Source organism: Protopterus annectens, chromosome 6.part0 (genome assembly GCF_019279795.1).
Source record: "Protopterus annectens isolate FY-2018-M chromosome 6.part0, PAN1.0, whole genome shotgun sequence".
Lineage (NCBI taxonomy): Eukaryota > Metazoa > Chordata > Ceratodontiformes > Protopteridae > Protopterus > Protopterus annectens.
The window spans coordinates 1,668,419,413-1,668,439,950 of NC_056737.1; the positions used below are offsets into that span (position 1 = coordinate 1,668,419,413).

The 20,538-nt window shown below is 43.8% G+C and overlaps 1 protein-coding gene across 3 annotated transcripts in view; it reads left to right on the top strand.

Moving 5' to 3' along the window:
- The window catches only part of FBXO11 (F-box protein 11), a 2,134,039-nt gene that overhangs the window by 778,846 nt on the left and 1,334,655 nt on the right, over window positions 1-20,538 (top strand). For all 3 annotated transcript variants that reach the window (XM_044075082.1, XM_044075080.1, XM_044075081.1), the window contains exons 6-9: window positions 5,157-5,240; window positions 5,331-5,463; window positions 6,308-6,414; window positions 6,524-6,635. In XM_044075082.1, the coding sequence (XP_043931017.1) occupies window positions 5,157-5,240; window positions 5,331-5,463; window positions 6,308-6,414; window positions 6,524-6,635 (436 nt within the window). The remainder of the gene's footprint in view (window positions 1-5,156; window positions 5,241-5,330; window positions 5,464-6,307; window positions 6,415-6,523; window positions 6,636-20,538) is intronic.

The following is a 20,538-nucleotide window of genomic DNA, read 5'->3' on the forward strand; positions in this document are numbered from 1 at the left end:
GGCTGGTTCAATGCATTACCAATTCTCTGCACTGCCCTTTGGCATATCTACTGCACTCAGGGTTTTTACAAAGTGCCTGGCACCAGTAATTGCATTTTGCAGACAGAGAAATACAAATATATCCTTACTTTGACGATTGTCTCATTCAAGCAGAGAACAAGGACATTCTTCTTCAACATCTGGCATTTGTGAAAAGACTTCTAAAATGCCTAGGGTGCACAGTCAACAAAAAGAAATCAAAACTACTACCCTCACAAGAGATAACATTCCTGGGTGCAAGTTTGAATACAGCTGCCCAGATGGCTTATCTCACACCAGACAAACAAAGGCAACTGACTACTTATTTCAAAATGTTGGCAACAAAGGCCCAGTTATCTGCAAGAAAAATTCTGTAGGCTTTGGGCATCATGGCATCCTGCATCCTACTAATTCCATATGCAAGACCGCGTATAAGGAAACTTCAGTGGTACCTAAACAGTGTTTGGACACAACATTGCCACAGCCTGGAAACAGTCATTACTCTCATTCCCTGCCTGCAGCAGGAGTTTCTATGGTGGGCAAAGGCTTGTCACCAGAACAAGGGACAGCCATTCACATTACGTCCAGCCAGGCAGACACTAACAACGGATGCATCAGATAATGCCTGGGGACTCCACATGGCAGGAAGAGGCATTCAGGGCACATGGTCCTCAAACCAAATGCATCTTCATATCAATCAAAAAGAGATGTTAGCTGTTCAAAATGCCCTGACAGCCTTCAAGGACCTACTTCATCCGGGACAACTACTGATAAAGACAGACAACACCACAGTCATGTGGTATATAAACAAGCAGGGTGGCACACATTCTTACCCCCTTTGCAGACTAGCCATGACCTTGTGGGACATAGCTTTGACTTACCAAGTACATCTGCAGGTACAATTCCTGCCAGGAAAGAAAATACTCTGGCAGATTAACTAAGCAGAAACCTCATGGATCCCCATGAGTGGAAGCTGGATCCACAAGTCTTCAGCATGATAACAAGGAAATAGGGATGCCCGGACATAGATCTATTTGCTTCCCCTCTCAATTACCAACTAAAAAGATTCTGCACAAGGACTTATCACAGACAAGCATGGAAAGTGGACGCCCTATCTTTCAGCTGGAAATACCTATCAGTATATGCCTTTCCTCCACTGCCTCTCCTCCCCAAGGTGCCCCTAAAGGTCAGACAGGAGAAGCCAAAGATGATACTGATTGCCCCAGACTGGTCACGCCAGTACTGGTATCCAATACTAAGGAAGCTATGTCTATACCCGGCTTGGACCTTACTTCAGAAACCTCGACTACTGTCCTAGCAAAACAATCAGATCATGCACAGTCAACTCAGGACATTAAACTTGGCAGCATGGTGGATAATGTAGTCATACAAAAAACATCTCTCAGTAAAGCTGTGATGGATGTCATTCTAGAAGCCAGAAGGCCTAATACTAGAACGTCTTATGCTGGAAAATGGAAGGGATTCTGTGCCTGGAACCAGGCACAAGGAACTGATACAGCGGTATCAAATATTCCTCAGATTTTGCAATACTTAACTGAGATGCTGGACAAAGGCCTATCTTTTTCATCCATTAAAATTCATGCCTCTGACATTTCGGCTCATTACAATACAGAGCCACCACTTTTTCCTCACCCTTTATTAAGGCAGTACCTCAGAGTTGCCAAAAATGTAAGGCTTCTAAGAAGACTTACCAATACCTGCATGGGACCTCAACTATGTCTTGGAAAAGCTCACCCTGTCTCCTTTTGAGCCAGCTGCTATAGCTGATATGAAGTTTTTATCTTGGAAAACAGCTCTGCTCTTCGCAATTACTTCTGCAAGATGAGTTTCAGAGCTACAGGCGCTCATGGCTGTGGAACCTTTCATCATTTTTCATCCAGACAGGGTCTCCCTGAGGACAAACCCAACATTTATGCCTAAAGTAGTGTCCAGTGTGGCTATTAACCAAGCCATTCATGTGCCAACCTTTTACCTAAATCCACAGAACAAGGGGGAGAGAATTCTGCATTCTTTGGATGTACACAGACTGCTTAGATTCTATTTGGACAGAACCAAAGCTCTCAGGAAGACAGAGCAATTACTAGTGGCATATGCTGCAGGATCACAAGGAAAGCCCATCTCAAAGCAGACTGTTTTTAATTGGTTAGGCCACTGCATTCGCTACTGCTACTTACACCATGGCAAGCCAGTGCCTAAGGGCATTAGGTCTCATTCCACCAGAGCTGCAGCCACCTCAGTAGCCTTTCTCAGGGGAGGACCAACCAGAGACATTTTAGAGGCGGCTACTTGGAGTTCAATGCACACCTTTACAAAGCGTTATCATCTGCCATTCTTCTCTAAATCCAGGGCAGGCTTTGCCACTGCAGTTCTGCAGGGACTCGTAGCCGCTCCTAATGCTGTCTAGTTCCGGCCTCCCAACCATAGCTTTGGGGCTCTACCCAAATGTAATGACTGCAACAGTGAAATACGAAGAACATAGTACAGTTGTGTACACTTACCATAAATGTAGATGTTCGAGTGTATTCACTGTTGCAGTCCAGGTTACCCACCCGCCTTCCCCCTTTTTTCTTTTGGATCTTATCCTTCCTTCTCTGATTTATACTACCTATGTGGTGTATTTGCTTATAGATGAAGGTAAAATTTTTATTGATGTATTTCTGAATATATATATATATATATATATATATATATATATATATATATATATATATATATATATATATGGCTACCTTTTTGGGGGCACCTGACATCTGGGGCAAGAAAAACTGAAGAAAATGGCGTCGGCAGTTTTTTTTATACCCCTGACGACCTGACGTCAGGGAAGGGGCGACAGCAGCCGACGCAGGACCCAAGACTTTGGAATTCAGGCCGGTTGAGGGCAACCTGCCAGCAGGATTACTCAAATGTAATGACTGCAACAGTGAGTACACTCAGCATCCACATTTATGGTAAGTGTACACAACTGTACTTTACCATCCTTCAGTTAACAAGTGTTGGATGTCATTTTGGAGACAAGGAGGCCTAGTACTAGAAAATCTTATGCTGAAAAATGGAAAAGATTCTGTGCCTGGAACCAAACTCAAGGGATGGGCAGAGCAGTGTCCAATATACCTCATATTCTTCAATACTTAACTGAGATACTTCACAAGGGCCTTTCTTTTTCCTCCATCAAAATTCACACCTCAGGCATTTCATCTCATTACAGCACAGAACCACCCCTCTTCTCTCATCAACTGTTCAAGCAGTTCCTCGGAGGGGCCAAAAACGCAAGACCACCTAGGAGAGCCCCAACTCAAGCCTGGGACCTTAACTTTGTTTTAGAAAAACTCACTCTTCCTCATTTTGAGCCAGCTGCAAGTGCAGAGTTAAAATTCATTTCTTGGAAAACAGCCTTACTTTTAGCAATCACTTCAGCAAGAAGGGTATCTGAATTACAGGCCCTTATGGTAGTGGAGCCTTCCATCATCTTTCATGTGGACAGGGTGTCCCTCAGAACCAATCCCTCCTTCATGCCCAAGGTGGTATCCAGTGTGGCTCTTAATCAGTCCATTCATTTGCAAAAACCTTCTTTTCTAATCCACAGAACAAAGTGGAACGGATACTGCACTCCTTAGATGTGCACAGACAACTTAAATTTTACTTGAACAGGACTAAACCTCAAAGGAAATCTGAACAACTGCTGGTGGCATTTGCTGCAGGGGCAGAGGGGAAGGCTATTTCAAAGCAAACCATTGCATTCATATCTGCTATAAGCCCCATGGAAAACCTATCCCACAGGGGATTAGACCTCATTCAACCAGGGCTGCATCTACCTCTACAGCCTTTCTCAGAGGCGTCCCAACCAGGGACATCCTAGAAGCCGTTACCTGGAGTTCAGTGCATACTTTGACCAAGCATTACCATCTGCCAATTTTCTCTAAATCCAGAGCTGGCTTTGCCACTGCAGTCTTGCAGGGCATTATACCTGGGCCTAATGCTATCTAAATTCCTCCTCCCATCATTAGCTTTGGGAATCTACCCAAATGTAATGACTGCAACAGTGAAACACAAAGAACATTATACAGTTGTGTACACTTACCATAAATGTAGATGTTCAAGTGTATTCACTGTTGCAGTCTTGGTTACCCTCCCTCCAGCCCCCTGACTACTTTGGCTGTACCTCTATTCTCCTTTACTATGCTTAAAAGGTTTTTGGTGTATTTGCCTTTTTGTTGGAGGTATAACCTTGTGTATGTATGTGTATATATCTATGTATATATATATATATGTGTGTGTGTGTGTGTGTGTGTGTGTGTATGTATATATATATATATATATATATATATATATATATTGCTTCCCATTAGGGGGACACCTGACATCTGGGGAAAGAAAAACTGATGTAATGGCGTCGGCTGCATGCTTTAATACCCCTGACTAGCTGATGTTACGGAAGATGAGACAGCAACCGACGCAGGACCCAACACTTTGATATTCAGGTCGACTGAGGGCTACTGCAAGCAGATAACCCAAATGTGATGACTGCAACAGTGAATACACTCCTACATCTACATTTATGGTAAGTTTACACAACTGTACTTTTTTTGTTAGCATCTTCTCATTAACAGCAGATGTTTGAATATAAGGATCACTGCTGCAATGTGAGTACCATCCAGCAATCCTCCATTTGTCCATTCATTTCCTGTTACCAGACAGAATATCTGAAGACACAGACTCTGGGTGAAGTACCATCCTCCTGGTCTCTCAGCACCTTGCCTGGCAAGATGGGCAGAATTTTGGATGTCTTCTTTTCTCACGGAAAAATAACTAAAGTGGCATGGACTTGAGTATCTTACTGGTGCCATATGTATGGGGAGAAGACTATATTTGCTCTGGGAAAGTCTAAAGCTCTTGAAGTCAGGTCAGATGTATGAATGTTTGCTTGTGGATAATTCTCAAGAGCATTGTAATTGATATTTTAATGGTGATCTTTGTATTTAGACATCTATTGTTAGGATGAGCATGCTGCCTTGAGTGTGCTTTTCTGTTACACCACACCTTTCTCATTAGATTTCAATAGATATGAACAACTTTATCCCACCCTTCACTTTTAACTTTGGGCATGTTTTGTTTTTTAGTACAAAGGAGCACATGTGAAACCAGGCTTTGCAGAACACTTCTACAGCAACCCTGCTAGGTACAAAGGACGAGAAAACATGCTGGTAAGTGTCCTTTATGTGTGGGTAGCATGCCGAGTAGTTATTTTGTTCACTGGCATTAGTTTATATTTTTATTCTATTCCATTTGTCTAGTATTACGACACAATAGAAGATGCTTTGGGTGGAGTTCAGGAGGCTCATTTTGATGGGTTAATCTTTGTTCATTCTGGAGTATACACTGATGAATGGATCTACATAGAATCTCCAATCACCATGATAGGGGCAGGTATGTTGCTCAGGTTTTTTTTTGAACCTTACATTTTTTTTTTTATGAAAAACAAAAATTAAAACCATATAGACCTTTCATTCAGAGACAGTAGTTTAACTTTATTAGAGCTCCTTATTGCTTGATTAAATTACCTTTTCACCGGTGATAAAATTAATAGTTTATATTGTATTCAGCTTTGCATGTCAGTTGAAGATAGGGTTGCAGTGCAGTAAAAAAAATATAGTATTTGTATTTTCTAAAAATAAAAAGTGGATTTTAATGTTTGATATAGATCTTTGGAAAAAATGCCCTTAAAAAATTAAGTAAAAAAAAAAAGTGTATGGTGAGTAAATAAATGAAATCTAATTGGTGTGCTAAACTAATGCTGTTTTGTAAATTAGGCTAAAGTATATAGTTTAAGAAAAGGAAGCAAGTGTTCCAGTATCTGTAGTATAAGAGGGTTGAAACCCGAGTATGTCTCTGACAGTTAGAGATTGATTGGCAGCTTGGGTGCAGAAAGATCTGGGCAGGGGAGGATGGGAGTGGGTTGCCGTTCTCCATCCTAGGAGATGGGGAATGATGGTCCCATTTAGCCAAGCTTTTTCTGATCAAGCAGCACCGAGTAGCCTTTATGGGAATGTATATGAGCACAAACTCACCAGGGAAGGGCATTGTATGTCCCTGTGCTGATTCAGATGCTTTCTTCAATCATTGAGGTTAGGTTTAGAGATGTAACCGGAAAACTGGTCGTCAGGCAACAAGACAGCAATAGCATTAAAAAAGTATTTATTATGCTGAGGAATAATCCAGAAGTTTCATTTTTGTGTATTATTATTATTATGATAATTTGTTGTTTTTTCAGCCCCTGGCAAAGTAGCAGACAAGGTTATCATTGAAAACACTCGGGACTCTACTTTTGTTTTTATGGACGGTTCAGAAGATGCTTATGTTGGGTTCATGACGGTCAAGGTAAACACTTGAGCTAATATCAGTATTAACAGCTCCCAAGAACAGATGTTTTATTTTTGCTTTAAGTAATGTTGCAGACATAGCCTGATGCATGTGTCTTAACTTTCAGTTCAATCCTGATGACAAGTCAGCCCAGCATCATAATGCCCACCATTGCCTGGAGATCACAGTAAACTGTAGCCCAATAATAGATCACTGTATTATTCGCAGTAGTTGCACAGGTTGGTATCTTTGAAGAATTTTCCTTATAAATGTTGCTATTTGATGTTAAAGGTGCAGCTCATTTCTGTTATGAGTTTCAGATACAAACCATGAAAAATCATCTTGTTGAGAATGCCTATTTCTTTGTTTGCAAAAAAAAATATTTTTTTTCCTTTTTCACATTTATCTCATGCTTGGAGCTCAGTCTGTACAGAGTCATTGTAACAGTAAGCCCATAACTTGTGGTTTACTCACCTGCTTGGGCCAGCTGGATTTTCATATATATGCTAGCCATATCTTTATGGGCCATATATGAAGAATTTGACTCCCATAAGTCTACAAAGCTTTTTGAATTCTTTCCTTGAGACCGTTACTTTTGCCTCAACATGAAGAGTATATGCTGGTATAAGAGAAACGTCAGGCCATCAAAAAATGCTCAAAGTTTTTGCAGCGTCATACACTTAAGCAGTCTTCTTGTCAGCTCAGCATTGTGATTTTGGCAGATAAATATCGTCATTGAAAAACTTTCCTTTTTCCTTAAGAAAAACTTTTTCAGATCTGCTCATGTCTGCTAGGAGGAGTGTTTGTTTAGTGGATAAGTACCCCCAATTCTCTTGTGTTTTTTGTTTAGGATATCAGTGTTTATACTAGGACATGTCAGATTTGCTTTTTATTTACTCCCAAACCCTTAAGCAGTAGACAGAAATCTTTAAAATTGTTCCTAGACAATAACTGCCTTGAAACAGTTGGTATGCAAGACCATGGCAACTGAATCTCTCTTGGCAGACCTCCAAAGTCAGAGGAAAAATAAAAAGGTATTGAGTTATCCAAGAAAAATTAATTTTACCCTGTGTCCTGAGTATGACATTGCCACTGACAAGGCTGTTGTTGCCCAGGATTTAAGCACATCTGTTCAGACTGTATGTTAGGCTTTGACCAGTAAGAAAGAAGCTAGAATTATAATCTCAAGTGTGAGGGATATAGTCACCAAGTATTAGTGAGAGGACTTTGCTGTATCTTTGGTGGAGGTCAAGCCAACACACACCTCTCTTAAGACCTTAAGACTGTTAACTCTTAAAAAGAGGACTCAAAAGACAAAACATTAGTCACCTTTTTCTAGCCAGAGAATGTCTCAAGAAAACTGGTATAATTTTGCCAAAGGCCTGTTTAAGGCAATCCAATCTCTAGCCTTTGTTTCTAGCTTTTAAACCAGTTAAGAGATTCCTCGTCTAAGGTGAATAATTTTTTTTCTAAATCAGATTTTGAAGGCTTGGACTATGTCTCTTGGTTATTCTATCATACTCCTTGTATATATTAATGAGAAGATAACTTCAAACTCCTCCAATGAGAGGACATTTCTTTTGAGGATACTATTTAAAAAATGAGGAAATATTTTAAATAGGAGGGTAAGAAGTGTTAGAATCTCAGAAAGGATGTTATGTTATTTGGTATGGATTCTCCTTTACAGATGGCCATTTCCACAGTTTTAGGGACCTTGGACAATGCATTTGCTTCTGGCTTTGTTTCCCCCAATTCCCAATCCCTTGCACTTAAACTTGACAGGTTTTACAGGTGCCTGACGTACATGAATTCCTTTATAGAAAACCTGATGTTCATCGTGCATACAGCTGCAGTCATAACAGATGGGTTTTCCTGCCGTCAGGCGGGTCCTCGGTCGGCCGAATTCCAAAGTCTAGGTCCGGCGTCTGATGTCGTCGCTTCTTCCCTGACGTCAGTGCGACAGGGGTATAAAAGAACCAGCCGACGCCATTTTCCCCAGTCTTTCTTGCCACGTGGTGCCCGAAGCAGAAACAGTTCACAAGTGCCGGTCGGCCAGCTCCTGAGATTACTAATATTTTTCAACCGAAGACTTCTTGAAAGCTAAGTACCCCGTTAGGGAAACTTTTCTTGCCTCAGACTGATGTCAGACAAAGTTAATAATTGCATTTCATGTGGGAAGCAAATACCGCATAAGGATTTCCATTCCCTCTGTATTCCTTGCTTAGGCCCAGACCACGACGTCTCGGCCTGTCGTTTTTGTGCTACATTCAACAGACGCACTATTAAGCGTCGGGCGGAGTTCGCCCAACACTATTTTGGCAAAAAGTTTAATTACAACATGTCGTCAGATACTCTGACTCCAGTTTTGAGTAAACGACGCAAAGATAAAGACCGGCATACGAGGTCTGCGACTTCAACCGATACCACGCTAAAACCGACTACAGGTGCTCCGGTTCTCAGCAAGGCGCCTACGCAGCCCCTGACTACCGAGGACACTTCATTAGCGGTGTCTTCTGTGCCCGAGGTCGCAGGCTCTTCGGCTCACACCCCGACTACAGATACCAAAGTCACTCTTGGCGGGGAAACTCAGAGTTTAGACAGGCCTGCCACCTCTCAAGGTGTCTTCAGGCCTTCTTCTTTTTCCATTAAGGCTTACACTAAATCTAAAGCAGCCATGCATTCTAAAAGACAAGCTCCACAGGGCCCCTCTCAAGGCCCCATGCCTATAAAGCAGATGCTCAAAATGGCTGAGGATTTGATTACTCTTATCAGGGGTTCTCAACCCCCCTCGGACAAAAGGCCCAGAGTGGAGGAAGAATACCCTTACTCGGACCAGGCCTCCATTACTTCAGAACATTCTGAGGACCAGGAACATTCTTACTCCCCTTTCGAAGATTCTGATGCAGAGGAGTCCATTCCCTTTGTCTCCCCCCGAGGATTACTCTTTTGGGGAAACCTTGCATAACTTGAGGGAAAACTTCCACTGGGAAGGCCAAGAGTACTCTGACTCCAAGAAAAGGCTCAGGGATTTCCTCTTGCTCACTCAGCACAGGCCTCTGGCTATACCTCCTGTCTTAGACATACTAGATGATGTGTATTCAGAGGGCAGCCTTAACCCAGATTCTTTACCTCCAGCTCCAGTCAAGCCTGACCGGTATTACCGGGTTCCTGATTCACACCTATTCCTATACAAAAGCCATGCGGCTGACCCAGAAACTATTTCACAGGGTCCCAAGGGAATTAAGGCCTCCACTGCCAAAAATCCATTACTTTCAGAGAGAGATTCCAGAGCTTTAGAAAAGTGGGGGAAAAAGGTATACACCTCTGCCACCTTAACCATGAGGGCATTAAACTGTCAATTCCATATGTTAAAGTATCAACGGTTTTTGTTATCTCAGTTGAAAAGCAAAATGTCACAACCTGAACAACTAGACTTGAAGGAGTTGCAGGATTTGTTGCATAGTGCAGAGCAAGTGGGTAAACATACCTTGCAATGTGGTTTCGATGCTTTAGAGGCCTCATGTAGAGCTGCTGTTACAGGATCAGTCATACGTAGACATGCTTGGCTCAAAGAGGAAACCTTACTAGATCATGTCAAAGCTAAATTACTAGATGCACCTCTTCAAAAAGATGTATTGTTTGGTGTTAAAGCTGAGGAGGTATTAAAGGAAATGGAGGAAAAGGCAAAATCAATGCAAACAGTGAAAGATTTCCTACAGGTAACAACCTCCACGTTTCAGTAGAAATTGGCCTTCAAAAAATTGGTCCTTTCCAGCCACGGACAGACCTCAAAGAGGTAGATACAGGCGCCCGAGGGGTAGAGGGCAATCTCAGGGATCATTTAGAGGCAGGCAATGGCAAACACTTACACCAAGAGGGGGTGAGGATAGTTCACAGCCATTCAGAAAGCAGACCCAATGACTTTCCCCTTTGCATGCCAAGCAAGGCTCAAATGGCAGCACCTTTAGGTGGAAAACTGGCATTATTTTCGAAAAATTGGCATATTGTCACAAAAGACAAATGGATCCTGGACATTATAGACAGAGGCTACAGATTCCACTTTCACACCATTCCAAAAATGAGAGGCATGCCAAACCTGCCACACAAACAAAGGGCAGAGGCACAAAAACAAATTTCAGATCTCATGGACATGAAAGCTATTCAAGAGGTACCTGCACAAGAACAGGGTCAAGATTTTTATTCCAGACTATTCCTGGTACCAAGGAAGGGCAAAGATTGGAGACCTATTTTGGACCTATCCATCCTAAACACATATTTACTCGTACCAAAGTTCAAGATGCTTACATTACAGCAGCTTCTTCCCATGCTGAGCAAGGAGTCTTGGCTGGTAACATTGGACCTCAAGGAGGCATACCTGCATGTCCCAATCAGACAAGATTGCAGAAGATACCTCAGATTTCTTGCAGGTTCAACCCATTATCAATTCTCTGCATTGCCCTTTGGCTTATCTACTGCTCCCAGAGTGTTCACAAAATGCCTGGCATCAGTAATTGCCTTCTGCAGACTTCAAGGGATACAAATATACCCATATTTGGACGACTGCCTGATCCAAGCGGACAGCAAACACACACTTCTGAAACACCTGGCGTTTGTAATAATGTTGTTGAAATCTGTGGGATACACAGTCAACAAAAAGAAGTCAAGACTAATACCCTCTCAAACAATAATTTTCCTGGGTGCCAACTTGGATACAAACACCCAGATGGCCTACCTCACGCCAGAGAAACAAGGGCAATTAACTCAATACTTCAGAAATCTGGCAACCTTCACCAGGCTGACTGCAAGGAAAATCCTGCAGGCTCTGGGATTCATGGCATCTTGCATCCTGCTAATCCCATGTGCAAAGCTGCATATGAGGAAACTTCAATGGTACCTAAAAAACTTATGGTCTCAACACAGCCACAGTTTGGAAACAATCATACCACTGATTCCATGTCTTCAAAAGGAATTCCTGTGGTGGGCTCAAGCATGCCAAAGAAACATAGGTCTCCCATTCTGCAAGCCTCAAGCAAATCAAATCATCACAACAGACGCCTCGGACTACGCCTGGGGGGCGCACATGACAGATCGGTGCATTCAGGGCAAATGGTCACAAAAACAAAAGCACCTACACATCAATCAAAAGGAAATGCTAGCAGTAGTAAATGCTATTATGGCTTTCAAAGACCTACTACATCCAGGCCAGCTATTGATAAGGACAGACAACACCACAGTTATGTGGTACATAAACAGGGTGGAACCCATTCATACCCCCTATGCAGGCTAGCCATGTCTCTTTGGAACATGGCTCTGGAATTACAAATCCAATTTCAAGCACAGTTCCTGCCAGGCAAGTAAAACACGCTGGCACACAACCTGAGCAGAAATATGACAGATCCACACGAATGGAAGTTGCATCCTCAAGTTTTTACAATGATAATTCAAGCATGGGGAAGGCCAGACATAGATCTCTTTGCCACCCACAGAAATTACCAATTGACAAAATTCTGCTCAAGAACCTTTCATCCACAGGCCTGGAAAGTGGACGCACTCTCTTTCAGTTGGACAACAATGACGGTTTATGCCCTTCCACTGCTGCCCAAAGTTCTATTAAAAGCCAGAGCAGACAGACCAAAGATGATTCTCATTGCTCCAGATTGGCCAAGACAACACTGGTACCCACTCCTGAGGAGCCTGACGCATTCCCCACCATGGATCCTGCCTCTAATGCCTCTTCTACTGACTCAACACAACTTCAAAACTCTTCACAGTCAGCTGAAAACACTCAATCTAGCCGCATGGAGGATTCCTTAAACTCACAGCAGACCCTACTCTCCAAGGAGGTGCAGGGTGTCATTTTGGAGGCTAGAAGGCCTTCTACTAGAAAAGCCTACTCCGCAAAATGGAAACGGTTTTGTGCCTGGAATCAGAAAAAGGGTCAGAATCCTGGAATACTGAATTTACCTCAAATATTACATTACCTAGCTGAGATGCTAAGCAGTGGACTTTCATTCTCCTCCATCAAAATCCATGCCTCAGCCATTTCTGCAGAGTACAACACTGATCCTCCTTTATTCTCAAACCTTCTCTTAAGACAGTTCCTCAGAGGGGCTAAGAATATAAAACCCCCAAGGAAGCAACCAGTACCTGCTTGGGACCTCAATTTCATTCTAGAAAAACTAACCCTGCCTCCATTTGAGCCAGCTGCTTCAACAGATCTGCAATATTTGTCATGGAAAATAGCCTTCCTTCTAGCTATCACCTCAGCACGCAGGGTTTCGGAACTACAAGCCCTCATAGCTGTGCAGCCTTTCATCATTTTCCATCAGGACAGAGTTTCCTTACGAACCAATCCTCCATTTATGCCAAAGGTAGTATCCAGGGTAGCCTTGAATCAGGCTATCCACTTTACCCTAATCCACAAAACAAAGGGGAGAGACTACTACATTCCTTGGACATTCACAGACAGCTCCGTTATTATTTGGACAGAACAAAGCCTTTCAGAAAATCAGAGCAACTCTTTGTGTCCTATGCTACAGTTGCTCAAGGGAATCCTATTTCCAAACAATCTCAAAACGGATAGCCCACTGCATACGCTTTTGTTACTCTTTTCATGGTAAAACTGTACCTACAGGCATCAGATCTCACTCCACAAGGGCCACAGCTACCTTTGCAGCTTTCCTCAGGGGGGGATGTCCTTCAAGGATGCATCTGCAGTCATTACAAATGGGTTGTCCTGTCGTCAGGCAGCCCTTCGGTCGGCCGGATTCCAAAGTCTGGGTCTGGCCTCAGCTGGTGTCGCACTTCACCCGACGTCATAGCTGCAGTTATTCGGGTATAAAGGCATCAGCCGACGCCATTTTCCTCAGTCTTTCTTGCCGCGTGGCGCCCGAAGCAGAAGCTGTTCGCAAGTGCCGGTCGGTCAGATCCAGAGATTACTACTACCGAATACTACTTCGAAGACTTCTAAAAAGCTAAGTACCCCGTTGGGGACTCTTTCTTGCCTCAGCCGATGTCAGAGAAAGTGAATAACTGTTTATCTTGTGGGAAACAAATACCTCATAAAGATTTCCACTCCTACTGTATACATTGTTTAGGCCCAGACCACGACGTAGCAGCTTGTCTAGCCTGCACTTCTTTTAACCGACGGACGCTTAGACGTCGGTCGGAGTTTGCTGAACAAATTTCCGGCTCTGATTTTGCCTACATTATGCCGCCGGATCCTCGGGCAACGCAAATTTCAAAAGCGAAAAGGACCGACACTCGCGGTCCGCGGTCGGCGAAACGCGATTAAGCAAACCGAGTGTCTCTGTTTCGCGAAACCGAGCAAGCGGTTCTTTCTCCAGCGAAACCATGCCTTCTACCGAGGCCTCCTCTAACCTGGTAGAATCAGCTTCTGAAATCCAGCCTTCTGTTGCGGTTTCTCAGGAATTATCAGACACAATTCCCTGGATATTTCAACCCCTGCACGTGGAGCTGCTAGGCCTCCTGCAGCCATGTCTATTAAGGCCTTGGCCAGGGCTAAAGCAGCCAAAGCTTCAAAACTGTGCCTGCCAAACCCCTCACAGGCCCAGCACTAGCTCTCATATGCTTTCTTTGGCTGAGGATTTAATTTCTTTAATTGTGGATCCCAGCCTCATCCAGACAGGTCCTCTCTCCCACCTCCAGAAAAGAGACCTAGAGCAGAGCCCCTGAACCAGTATCCACTGATGGTTCCTCTGATGAATCAGAACATACAGACCTTCCTGAGGCTTCTTATTCTCCTTACGAAGACTCTGATGCGAAGAGTCCATTCCTTCAGCCTCTCCACCTGAGGAATTTTCCTTTGGGGAAACCTTGCATGCTATGAGGGAACAATTTCAGTGGCAGGGCCAAGATTTCTCAGACTCCAGAAAAAGGCTTAGAACCTTTCTACATTTGCCACAACATAGGCCTTTAGCTATACCTCCAGTTCTTTCTGTTGTAGATGATGCATTTAATGATGCTTGCACTGCTCCTGATTCATTACCTCCGGCTCCTGCTAAGCCCGATAGGTTCTACAGGGTCCCGGACACTCATCACCATTTATACAAGGCTCCTTTTGCAGATCCAGAGACTATCGCCCAGGGCCCTAAAGCTGTAGCTGCTACTTCTACTAAAACCCTCCCTCTGAAAGGGAATCCAGGTCCTTAGAGATGGGGTAAAAAGGTTTACACTTCTGCTACCTTATCAGCTAGGGCTTTGAACTGCCAATTTCATATGATTCAATATCAAGAGTTTATGCTTGACCAGTTAACTAAAAAGCTTTCCTCTGAAGAATCTTTAGATAAAAAATATGTTCAGGAAATGGTACATACCATACAGCAGGTTAGTAACCATTCTTTAAAATGTGGCTATGATGCACTGGAGGCTTCCTTTAGATCAGCCATGACTGGCACAGTTATCAGGAGACATGCATGGTTGAATGAACAGGCATTACCAGACCATGTCAAATCAAAGCTTTTGGATGCACCCATGGACAAGGTCAATTTATTTGGTTCCCCTGCTCAGCAGGTACTAAAAAAGATGGAAGAGAAGGCTAAATCTGTACAAACGGTGAAATATTTCTTACAGGTTCAACCTCCAAGGTTTAGCAGGAACTGGCCCTCCAAGAATTGGTCATTTCCGGACTCCTCAAAGGCTCCGAGAGGCAGGAATAGGCGTTCAAGAGGCAGAAACCAATCCAGGGGTGCCTACAGGGGACGCCAATGGCAAGGTAACAACCAGCGAGGCACGGACGCAGCCGCCACCACCACTACAACACCTCAATCACAGTGACTTGACAGTGGCACCGCCTACCAGGGAACAACTAGAAGCACCCTTAGGCGGAAAATTTACCTTATTTTCAAAAAACTGGCATTGCATCACAAGGGAAAAATGGATTTTGCAAACTATAGACCAAGGTTACAGGTTCCATTTCCATACTCTACCAGGGAAGAGAGGAATGCCAAACCTACCACCTACTCAAAGGACAGAAGCTCTAAAACAAATATCTCAGCTATTAAGAATGAGAGCTGTTGAAAAGGTACCATCTATGGAGCAAGGAAAGGGATTTTACTCCAGACTCTTCCTGGTACCAAGAAAAGAAAACAAATGGAGACCCATTCTAGACCTGTCCGCTTTAAACACATTCCTTATTGTTCCAAAATTCAAAATGCTGACCCTACAGCAGCTTCTTCCCATGCTGGGCAAGGAGTCTTGGCTGGTAACTCTAGATCTCAAGGAGGCATACCTGCACGTCCCCATAAGACCAATTTGCAGAAGATACCTCAGATTTCTTGCAGGATCAGAGCATTATCAATTTTCAGCATTGCCCTTTGGCTTATCTACTGCGCCCAGAGTATTCACGAAATGCCTGGCATCAGTAATTGCTCATTGCAGACTTCAGGGAATCCAAATTTATCCCTACCTGGACGACTGCCTGATACAAGCGGACAACAAAAGCAAGCTAGCAGAAGACTTACAAAGAGTCATTTACCTGCTGCAAGCCTTGGGATATACAGTCAATATACAAAAGTCAAGGCTGATTCCATCCCAAAGAATAACCTTTCTGGGTGCAGAGCTGGACACATCAAAACAAATGGCATTCCTAACTGCAGAAAAGAAAGAGCAACTACCTCTCTACTTCTTGGCATTAACAAAGCAGAACCACCTAACTGCAAGAAAAGTACTGCAAGCTCTAGGCTTCATGGCATCCTGCATAATTCTGGTCCCTCATGCCAGACTGCATATGAGAAAGCTACAGTGGTACCTAAGGAATTTGTGGTCCCAACACAAGCACAGCCTAGAAACCAAAATCCCAATAATCCCATGCCTGAAACAAGAGTTCCTATGGTGGGCTCAGGCCTGTCAATCAAACAGGATTGCCCTTCTGCAACAGCCAACCAAGCCAAACCATCACGACAGATGCCTCAGACCTCGGTTGGGGGGCACACATGCTGGGCAAGTGCATACAAGGCTTATGGACTCAAGACCAGCTGCGCCTACACATAAATCTAAAGGAAATGCTGGCAGTAAAATTGGCAATCCAGTCATTCAGACCATTTCTCCAAGAAGGTCAGTTGATGATAAGGACAGACAACACCACAGTTATGTGGTACATCAACAAACAGGGAGGCACCCATTCATATCCTCTATGCCGGCTGGCACTGGACCTATGGGATGTGGCCCTGAGCTACAACATTCAGTTACAAGCAATTTTTGTACCGGGAAAAGAAAACATTCTAGCAGACATATTAAGCAGAACAACCACAGATGCCCATGAATGGATGCTTCATCCGGACATCTTCAAAGCCATCCCAAGGGAATGGGGATTACCACAAATAGACTTGTTTGCATCCCCATTCAATCACCAGCTAAAGAAATTCTGCACAAGGACGTACCACCCACTTGCTTGGAAGGTGGACTCCCTATCTTTCAGTTGGAAAAACCTGACAGCATACGCATTTCCACCACTTCCTTTGATGCACAAGGTGCTTCTGAAGATAAAGAGGACCGTCCAAGGATCATCCTGATAGCTCCAGACTGGCCAAGACAACATTGGTACCCATTGCTGAGGAGCATGTCTCGGGAACAAATATGGACACTACCCCTAATCCCATTACTGTTAACACAGAACAACTACAACATCCTGCATCCAAACCTGAAAACTCTGCAGCTAACTGCCTGGAACATTACATAACAGAAAATAACCCAAATTTATCCCAAAGGGTTAAAGACATAATCCTGGAGGCTCGCAGACCTTCAACAAGAAAGAATTATGCAGCAAAATGGAAAAGATATCTCATTTGGAGTACTGCAAAGGGAGAAGATGTGACTCTGGCAAACATGGCCAACATCCTAGAGTACTTGGCAGAGCTCTTCCACACAGGCCTGTCCTATTCTTCATTCAAGATACATGCATCAGCTATTTCAGCACAATACAGCTTGGATCCTCCTGTCTTCTCTCATCCCCTGCTCAGACAGTTTCTGAGAGGAATTAAAAATGTAAAACCTCCCAGGAAACCACCATTGCCAGCATGGGACTTGAACTTTGTGCTAGAAAAATTGACACTTCCTCTTTTCGAGCCAGCAGCAACAGCAGAATTACAATACTTATCCTGGAAGACTGCTTTCCTGCTGGCAATAACTTCAGCAAGAAGGGTCTCTGAACTACAGGCATTAATGGCAGTGCAACCCTTCCTGATCTTCCATCAAGATAGTGTCCATGAGAACAAATCCTACATTTATGCCTAAGGTGGTATCCAGAGTGTCATTAAATCAGGCTATCCACCTACCTACATTCTTCCCAAACCCACAGAACACGGGAGAAAGACTTTGCATACCTTGGATGTACACAGACAGTTACGCTACTACCTGGACAGGACTAAGTCCAATAGAAAAACTGACCAGCTTCTGGTAGCATATGCCACAGGAAAGGAAGGAAAACCAATTTCAAAACAGACAATCTCCAAATGGATAGGAAATTGCATTAGATTTTGTTACTCCTACCATGGAAAGAAAACCCCAGAGAACATCAGGCCTCACTCCACAAGGGCTACAGCCACTACCACAGCTTTCTTACGAGGAGTGGCTACCAAGGACATTATAGAGGCTGCTACTTGGACCTCCGTGCATACATTTGCCAAGCATTACAATTTACCTTTATACTCTAGATCCCGAGCAGGTTTTGCCACTGCTGTTTTGCAAGGGATCCTAGCTACACCATAATCTCTTCTCTTTTCTCCTCCCCTTGTTTAGCTATGGTATTCTACCCATTTGTAATGACTGCAGATGCATCCTTGAAGGACATAGTACAGTTTTGTACCTGCCATAAATGTAGATGTCCGATAGGAATGCATCTGCAGTCAGGATTACCCACCCACCTTCCCCTCTGAGGTACTCCTAGGGTATTTGCCAGCCTTCAGCTAGCTTGGGGGGATCTATTATGGTGTATTTGTTTGTATATATGTACATACATGCTTATTTTTTGTGTTTGCTCTCTACTATTTGGAATCATTGGCATTTATCCAAATTTAGCCTTCCAAGAGGGTACCTGGCATCTGGGGCAAGAAACACTGAGGAAAATGGCGTCGGCTGATGCCTTTATACCCGAATAACTGCAGCTATGACGTCGGGTGAAGTGCGACACCAGCCGAGGCCAGACCCAGACTTTGGAATCCAGCCGACCGAAGGGCTGCCTGACGACAGGACAACCCATTTGTAATGACTGCAGATGCATTCCTATCGGACATCTACATTTATGGTAGGTACAAAACTGTACTTTCCTACCAAAGATATTTTGGAAGCAGCCACTTGGAGTTCTGTACATACCTTCTCCAAGCACTATCACCTACCATTATACTCCAAAACTAGAGCGGGCTTTGCCACTGCAGTCTTACAGGGCATCCTGGCTCCTCCTAGTTCCACTTAGTGCCTACCACCCCTTTATTAGCTTTTGGATTCTACACATCTGTTATGACTGTAGCTGTATGCACGATGAACATAGTACAGTTTTGTACCTACCATAAATGTAGATGTTGGAGTGCTAATACAGCTGCAGTCCAGATTTCCCTCCCTCCTTCCCCTCTTGGGACAGGCCTAATGGCTAACACCTCCTCATACAACCTCATTGGGGTATTCTTTTATGGTGTATTTGCTTGCAACTACTGTTTTTTGATTATATTGCATTTGTATTATTATATAAATTTATGATGTTCTTCATTCCACATTGCTGCAGTCCTAACTATTGGGGTAGTCCGCTGTCCAGTCGGCCCGAATACCAAAGTATATGGCTGACGTCGGTCAGGGCGCATTAGACTGACGTCAATACGTCAGGGTACTAATGCGCATGACCGACGTCATATCCTCAGTCTTTTTTGCCGCATGGTCCAATGCAGAAGCAGTTTTGCGAGTGCAGGTTGGCGTTCTGAAATTTTCTGAAGTCGGAGTTTCAGACCGAATCAAAGTTGGCTAAGTACCCGCTAGAACATTTTGGTTTTTCTTGCCTCAGTATTTAACCAGATGTCAGAAAAAGTGAATAACTGTATTTCTTGTGGGAAACAGATACCTCATAGGGATTACCATACCTTGTGTATACCTTGTTTAGGGCCTGAGCACGACGTTGTTGGATGCGCTCTTGTGCTAGATTTAACAAACGCACTATTAAGAGAAGGTTGGACTGTGCCAGGTTAGTGTTTGGGAAGCGTTGTAATTATAAAATGCCGCCGGATGCTCCGGCGCTTCAAAAATCGCAAGGACAAAGGCGCGAAGCCTAGGGTTGATGAACCGCAGTCCCGGACGTCGGTTCTTTAGAAGGCTCAGTGGAGCCAGAGGTTTTGCCAGGAGTTTCTTTGGAGTCTCAGGCAGAGACTTTACTGTTACAGGACGTGCCTTCTCAGGAGGTAGGCCAGGCTGAGTGGCTTCTCAGGTAACTGTTCTTCCCTCTCTTCCCAAGGTAGTTAGAGCCTCTCCTTCTGTTTCCAAAACTTCTTTGAGAGGTAGGCCAAGTTTAGCTTCAGTGGGGGTTTCTCCTAGCACTTCAGGTTCTGTGCCTAAGAAACATATGCTTAAAATGGCAGAAGATTTGATTACTATGATTAGAGGTTCTATGCCCCCTCCTGATAAGAGGCCTAGGGTGGAACCTGAGTTTGAGAGTTTTGAACAGTGTTCAGAGGCTTCTGAGTCTTCTGTGGAAGACTTGCAGGAGTTTCCTCCTTATTCTGATTCTGATGTGGATGATTCCACTCCTACAGCTTCTCCTCCTGAGGATTTCTCATTTTCAGAGACTCTGCATTCCATGAGGGAGCACTTTAAATGGGAAGGCCAAGATTACTCTGATTCCAGGAAAAGGCTTAGGGAATTCTTGTTTTTACCCCAGCATAGGCCCTTAGCTATACCTCCTGTGTTGAATGTGGTGGAAGATGTTTTTGCAGAGGCTTCCCTGAACCCTGATTCTTTGCCTCCTGCTCCTGTTAAACCTGATAGGTACTATAGGGTGCCTGAAGCTCATAAGTATCTTTTTAAGAGTCCTAGGGCAGACGCCGAAACTGTTTCTCAGGGTCCTAAAGGTGTTAAGGCCTCTGTTGTTAAAACCCTGTTCCCACTGATAAAGAGGCAAGGGCTTTGGATAGATGGGGAAAGAAA